At 13.9% G+C, this 7,531-nt stretch overlaps 2 protein-coding genes across 2 annotated transcripts, besides 15 other annotated features; one reads left to right on the forward strand and one right to left on the reverse strand. All coding sequences in view use genetic code 6, as the record gives it.

The window, feature by feature from the left end:
- Positions 1–397: 397 nt before the first annotated feature.
- Positions 398–1,420, reverse strand: IMG5_014590 (hypothetical protein; the record flags this gene model as incomplete). The annotated part of the gene is made up of 2 exons (XM_004039618.1): positions 398–1,233; positions 1,278–1,420. Coding segments are annotated over 2 exons (979 nt in total), but the record flags the coding sequence as incomplete, so codon positions are not given.
- A 78-nt stretch (positions 1,421–1,498) lies between these two features.
- Positions 1,499–1,575: a microsatellite.
- Positions 1,576–1,624: 49 nt separating this feature from the next.
- Positions 1,625–1,669: a microsatellite.
- A 1,575-nt stretch (positions 1,670–3,244) lies between these two features.
- Positions 3,245–3,285: a microsatellite.
- Positions 3,286–3,861: 576 nt separating this feature from the next.
- Positions 3,862–3,908: a microsatellite.
- Positions 3,867–3,908: a microsatellite.
- A 407-nt stretch (positions 3,909–4,315) lies between these two features.
- Positions 4,316–4,362: a microsatellite.
- A 204-nt stretch (positions 4,363–4,566) lies between these two features.
- Positions 4,567–4,634: a microsatellite.
- Positions 4,606–4,668: a microsatellite.
- Positions 4,669–4,714: 46 nt separating this feature from the next.
- Positions 4,715–4,780: a microsatellite.
- Positions 4,781–5,516: 736 nt separating this feature from the next.
- On the forward strand, positions 5,517–6,717 carry IMG5_014600 (hypothetical protein). The gene has a single exon (XM_004039619.1). It carries the CDS (start codon positions 6,040–6,042, stop codon positions 6,346–6,348), a length of 309 nt encoding a protein of 102 aa, XP_004039667.1. The 5' UTR covers positions 5,517–6,039; the 3' UTR covers positions 6,349–6,717.
- A 115-nt stretch (positions 6,718–6,832) lies between these two features.
- Positions 6,833–6,932: a microsatellite.
- Positions 6,841–6,881: a microsatellite.
- Positions 6,879–6,963: a microsatellite.
- Positions 6,892–6,963: a microsatellite.
- Positions 6,892–6,980: a microsatellite.
- Positions 6,981–7,513: 533 nt separating this feature from the next.
- Positions 7,514–7,531: part of a microsatellite that runs on past the window's edge.

Here is a 7,531-nt window from a genome sequence, read left to right on the forward strand (position 1 = left end):
TTTTGTTAGAAAAAATTATAAACTATTTATATTTAAATCTATAAAAAAATAATTCTTTTTTAAAAAATAAATAAATTAAAATTCATATTTTTTATACAATTTTTCGTAAATAGATATTATTTGTTATTTATTTTGTTTTTTTTTAAAAAAAATGTATTGTACGTATAATTTAGTTTTTTTACTATAGTTTTTGTTCTTAATAATAAAAAATATATATGAATAAATAATATTTCATTTTGGTAATTTTATTTTTTCTTAATCCTTTTTAATGCCATCAAGTATATTTTTATAATATGTAATTTATTAAATTATATATTTAAGTTTAGCAATAGATATTTTCGCTTTTAATTGTTAATATATTTACTATTATTATTTATTAAAAATATTATTTTTTTACTTTTTTCATCAAAATCTTCTTCTTATACAATAGTTTTTCTTTTTACTTTCTAATCTTTTTTTTTTCCTATTTCTTTAATTTTTTTTTCCTTTTAATTTTCTTAAATAAAATCAAGAAAATTTTCATTGTTTTTAGACTTTTTTTTATCAGTACATTTTTCATATTAATTATCAATAGACATTAAAATTTTTCCAAAATTTAAGTTTAATTGACAATATTATTTATTAGAAATTTCAATACTATTTTATATGGAATTTCTTTCATTTATTTTTTCCTTTTTTTTAAAAAAAAATAATAAATAAAATAAAATAAAGTAAAAAAATATTTATTTTTTTATAAAAAAAACTTCTAATTTTTTAGTTAAATCTTTTATATCATTATTTAATTATAATATATCTTAATTTTAATTCTTTTCATAAAGAATCGATTATTATTTTAAATTCTCATATTCTTCTTCTGTTTATTAATTTTTTTTGTTTAATTCTAAATAACTGGTTGTTAATTTTTAATATAAGCTAAGAATTTAAGGTATATCTTGATATTTATCAGAAATTTAAATTACTTAATTTAAATAATCACCATGTTTTTTTAAAGAATTCAATTTTTCATCTAATTAATCTTAATATTTTTATAACTCAATACATTATATTTATAATTCATTTATTTCTTTTTATTTACATTCTCTTATATTTTACTCATCTATTTATCTTTTTAAAGCCCTCAATTTTCTAGCTTCATTTTCTTAAAGAAATTTACAAAAATTTATTAAATTTGTTTATATATTGGAATCTCTTTATCTAATACAATTTTCTTGTTTTCTAAAGTTTTCTTCGTTCCTTATTTTATTTTTTAAAAGTAATAAAAATAAGATTATTTTTACTATAAATATAATGCTTTTTATGATTCAAAAGCTTCATTAACTTCATATAATATTCTTCGTTTTTCTAATAATTTTGTTGCTTGTGAAACAGTATCGAATTATATATGACTTGGTAATTTTTATTATTTAATTTTATTAATCATAATCTTATTTTCTTAAATAATTTTTAATTAAAATTTTTTAAAATAAAATAAACGAATATAAATTTTATAAAATAAATTTATTTTATTTTTTTCATAAAATTAATATAACTTTATTAAATATTTTTTTTTTTCAAGAAAAATATATATAAATTATTTATTTTTTTTAATTAATTTTTATATAATTGTATCTTTTTATTATGAATAAAAATAAATTATTTATATTATGAAAATAAATTTAATTATACTTATTTTAATTGATTTATTAAATAAAACAATATATGTATATATAGAAATAAAAAATTAAATAAATACATAAACAATTATGAAACAATAATAATACATAACTATAAAATATAATATAAATTATAAACCTTAAATTTGTTAAAAATTGCCTTCTTAAAAAAAAAGAAAAACATAATATTCAATTTTACTAAGAAAGGAAACTTTTTAAGTAAAAAATTCAAAATATTTATAAAAAGAGATAATACATTAAACATGAATTGTTATTTAAATTCGGTAAATTAAATTATTTTTGGAATATATTTTAATTCGAAAAAATAATAATTAATATCAAAAGCTTAGATATTTTTTTTATATTCGAATAAACATAAAGAAATAGAAAACTTAAATTAGATTTTTTTGTTTAAATATTAAAATAAGTTGGTACTTTTTAATTTGTTTCATAAATAAATTATTTGAACTAAAGATTAATTAATAATTCTTTCTAAATTTTAAAAAGTTAGAAATTGTATTATAAATTCTTAAAATGATACATAAAATATTATAAATAAAAAAAAAAAAAACTCATTTTTTTTATTAATTAAGGAAGGTCTATAAAAAAATAAAAATAACTTTAATTAACCTAAATCAATATTAAAGCTAAATAAATGTTTAAAAAGTTATAAGATTAAGATAATATAGTTTAAAAAAAGGCTAAAAATAGTTATATGATGCTTATGATTTATTTAAAAATAAAAAAATATTGAAATTAATAATAAGCTTATTTAAATTTTCAGGTTGAAAAAAATAAGAAAGCTTTTTGAAAAAATTCAAAATTATGGAATTTTGGGAAAAAATAGTAATCTAAGTTTTCAATATATCCTAATAATAAATGATTATTATTATTTTTAAAAAATACGATTATTTCATTTATTTTTTCATAAGTTATTGTTTTTTTAGATTGTTAAACTAAAAAAAAAGTTTTGAGTGTATTTTTTACAGTCTATTATCTTAATTATCTCGTATTAGTTTTTTTTACTTTCTAATATGAAGTATTAAATAATTAAAATTTTATATTTTTTAGTATTTATCATTATATTTATTATAATAGTCTCTATTTAATATATTTTAAATATATTCGAATAAATAAAATATAATTATTAGATTTTAAACTTATTAACTTCAAATTTAATTAATTAATTTAAAAATCTATATTATTATTCTAATATATTAATATCTTTTTATTTACTAGATTATATATCGAACCTTCAAACAGGATTAAATCTCATAAATATTATTATTTTATATATCAAGTATATTTTCTTATCTTTAAGAAATTCCATTAGTTTAGAAGTCTATAAATGTATTAATTTCACTCATTATTTTTTGTTCACTTGGAGTTTAATTAAATATGGTTTTTCTTAAAACTTAAAATTAATCAAAGCTTTAAATTTTTCTTCTATAGAAATTTTTTATTTATTTACTAATTTTATTAGTTTTTTTTATAAAAAAACAAAATTTAGGTTTAAATAATTAATTTATATTTACAAATAATAAACAATAATATTAAAAAAATACATAAAATTATAATTTAAATAATTCCTTTCAGAAAAAATTCATTTTACATCAGAAAAAAATCTAGTTTAGTTTTTAATTTTCTAATCTTTACTATTATTTTTATAAGAATTTGTTTTTATTTCATAATAAAGTGAAGGATTTTTAGTTTAAATTATTTTAGAAATCTCAATAAGTCTATCTTATATATAATTCATTTTATATTTTAGTTAATTGTATCTAAAATTTATGTTTTATTTTATTAGTTCATCAGGTAAATGAATAAAATCTATATATATAATTTCTATAAATTTAAATGGTCCATTTTCTATAAATTTTAAATATGTTTACTTATCATTTTAAATAAAAAAAACTGCAAAAAAACTAAAAATATTGTTTATATATTTTAATTATATAAATACTTTTCAGGATCTTTTATTATTTAATTAAGCATTTATATTAATTAATTTTAAAACTAATTTAAAGTTAAATCTAAATTTTATTCTTCATTTATTTTATTTAATGATTCTTTATCAATACTAATTTTAATTATTATATTTGCAAATATAATATAAATATTTTTACATTGAAATATAATTAAAAAATAAATTATTTTCACTATAAAGTTCAATTTTTAATTCAATTATAATTCCTTTAATATTTTTCTTTAATTTATAATTTATATATAATTATATATAATTATATATAATTATATTAACCTTCATATAACACTTTATATTTAGTATTTCCAAAGTTGGCTATTTTTAAATATTTTATTATTCTTAAAGATCTTCAACTCTTTTTATAAAAAAAAAAAAAAAAACTTTTTATAATTAATTTGTTTTTACCTTAATTCTAAAGGAATTTGTTTTTAATAAAAAACAGTATAATCTTAATCTTTATTATTATAATTAATTTTCATATAAAAAATTAATTACTTTCTTCAAAATAATTATAAATTGGAAATTAATATGACTTTTCTTAAGGCAATTTGAAATTATTTTAATACATTTAATATTTTTTTTTTAAAAAATATAATTTAATGATAAAAAATTCTAGGAAATAAAAATATTATTAAAATTTATTTTATTATTTTGCGGTTACAAAAATATTAATAGATTGATAAATTAATAATATAATAAAATAAATTATACTAAATAATAAATAAAAAATGAGTAAAATATTTTTGTTTAAAATATATAATAAAAAAAATATTAAAAAATTATGTTTAATTAATAAAAATAAATAAAAATTAAATTAAATATTATAATAATATATAGATATTTATTATATAATATTAATATAATAAATAAAAAATAATTAATTAAATTAATTTGTATAGTTAAGTATAATATATAATAATATAATTAATAATATTGAATTATATATTTTAAAAGAAAAAAAAAGATATTAATAATATATGATTAAATAAAAAAAAAAAAATTATAAATAAAATAAATATAATATATTATAAAAAAGAAATTACTAAAAATAAAAGGTAAAAGTATATATATGATTAAAATATATATAAATATATATAAATATATATATATATATATATATATATATATATATTAATATATATATTTTATTTAAATAATATATATTAATACTTTTTTATTTATTAATTATAATAATTAATATATATGAATTTCTTATTTTTTTTTAAAATATTTTATACATATTTTTTATTGTTGATTTTCAATTACTTTTTATTATATTTAGTTTTTTTTTTTTTTTAAGCTTTAAATATTTATATTTATTTTATTTAAATTATATAATAATTTTTTTTTTTTATTTTTAATATATTTATTTTCACATATTTATTAGTTGTAATTAATATATATCATTATTTTTTTTTATACTTTTTAAAATTAATAAATTATTAATAATATTTATTAATTTAATTTTTTTTATATTTTGCAATAAGATAATTTATTATTTCAATTTAATTTTGTTTTCAAAATAACTTTGTTTCAGTTTGATTAATATATAAATAATTTTATTTAATATTCTAATATTCTATATTAAAATAGTTTTTCTTATTTTCTAATTTAACATATTAAAATTTGAAAATAATTTATGTTTTAATTTATAATATATTAATAAAAATTATTATAATTATAAATTTTTTTTAATAAAAATTATTTCTAATTTTTAATTAATATTTTAACATAATAATAGATTAGATAGAGAAATTAATATATATTAAAATAAAATATATAATTTATAAATTGTTTATTTAAAGTTAATTAATTTTACATAAAAAAGCTACTTATAATTATAATATATATTTAAATTCACCATCAATTTTAAAAAAATGAAAAATAATCAATCAATGATTTAACCAAGGATGTTCTATAACTTATTCTATAGAATACCTTTTTTTATGATCAGGTTCTAATATTTTATTGAAAAGATCTTTCATTTCTTCACAAAAAGAGTTATCTTATTATGATAATTTAGCTAGAATTGACTTAAACTAAGACCAAAACTTTTCTTATTATTCTTTATAAAAATGTTTATATCTTTAATCTGTTTTCCTAGCACTCCCACAGAAAGGTAACTAATAGAAAATAACAATAAAAAAGCTCACTCCAAGTGCAAATACGTCATTGGATTTTTCATCAGAAGGGGTTCTAGGTCTTTTTCCATTTAAAACTTTAATCAACTCAGGGGCCACATATTATTTACATCTGAGTTTCCATTCTTTTTTTAAATGTTAATATTTGTTAATTTTCCTTAAGTTTTATTAAAAAACTGAATTTCTTTTGTATTTTCCTGGTTTAGGTAAAAGCACTGAAAATCCAAAATCCGCCAATTTAAAATCACTAATTTCATCAAAAATGAAAATATTATCTGGTTTTATATCATTATGCGAAATATAATTAGTATGCAAATAATAAACCGCCTAGGCAATTTATTTAAAGGCTACTCTTATTAAAGATAAATTAACTTTTCCATGTCTTTAATTTTTCGCAAATTACATCAAATTAAACTTAGCTTAGGGTAATATTATCCCACAAAAATTTTTATCTTATACAAATTCTTCAAATCCTAAGGAAATAATATTCTCATGCTTTATTTTGCTCAGAATTTTGAATTCATTTTTTAATTCATGGCATTCTGATTAATGTAAATGGCTCAGTTTGTGATTAATTAGTTTTATTACTTTACCAGCCGGAAGGTCAGTGTCAGAGTATTTCAATTCAAAAATTTTAGAATTTGATGATCGGCCTATTAACCTTTATCTATATTGCTTCAAAAAAGCGGAGTTAGGCTTAAATTCTTACTCGTTTATTTAATTTGAAAGGTTATCGTCTGATTCTTCTTCTGATAGTTGCTCTTCACATTTTTTCTTGAGTTCTTCCTAATAATATTTGCGGTCTATTGCTGCTTGTCTTTTTAATTAGTGGTAGGTTTCTGTTTATATTATGGGCTTTCGTCCCCTAGTCTTAGTACTAATAGTCTTTTTTGTCGCAATATTCGATATACCGGTTGTGGATATAAATATTGGGCGTTTTTGCTTTATACATTAAAGAATAAATTGATCGGCTTTTGATTTTTACTACTATTAAGGTTATTTCTATAAGAGTTATTCGACTATGGGTTATATTTATGATTCTTCTATCATTTGAGATTTCTATTTATTATTATTTTTATTTTTATTATTATTATATATATTTTTTTTTTTTTAGTTTTTTTTTTTTGTATTCTTTTTTTTTATTTTGTTATTTTTGTAAATTTTTTTTTTTCTTTTTCTTTTTTTTCTTATATGTATTTTTGTTTTCCTTTTTTATTAATAATATTTGTTTTTAGTTATTTTTTTGATTATTTAGAAATTTTTTTTTTTTGGAGGAAGTGGGTTTATTTGATAATATTTTTTAAAATAAAATATTTAACTAATATTTTGTATAAGAAACAAAAAATTAAAAAAAAGAAATTATTTCCATTTATATTTTAATTTTATATTAATAATAAAATTATTTTGATTAAAAATTTATTTAGTATTTTTTTTTTTTTTTTTTCTTAATTATAGAAATTGTTTTAGATTTACATTTTATTTTTTTTCCTTTTATATAATTTAAATAAAAAATAGAAAAAAAAATTAATAAAGAAACAAAATTAAATTAATAAATAAAAAATAAAATAATATAATATATAACATAATTTTTATTTAATTTAAAAAAACAAAAAAAAAGAAGAAATAAATAAAAAAATTTAAAAAAAGAAAAATAATTATATAATTAAAAAAATGGTAAATGAAAAATTCAATTTTAAATTATAAAAAAAAAAAAAATTATATAAAATTAAAAATATATAATTTTATATATATAG

This window comes from Ichthyophthirius multifiliis, assembly GCF_000220395.1.
Source record: "Ichthyophthirius multifiliis unplaced genomic scaffold scaff_1120509249592, whole genome shotgun sequence".
Lineage (NCBI taxonomy): Eukaryota > Ciliophora > Oligohymenophorea > Hymenostomatida > Ichthyophthirius > Ichthyophthirius multifiliis.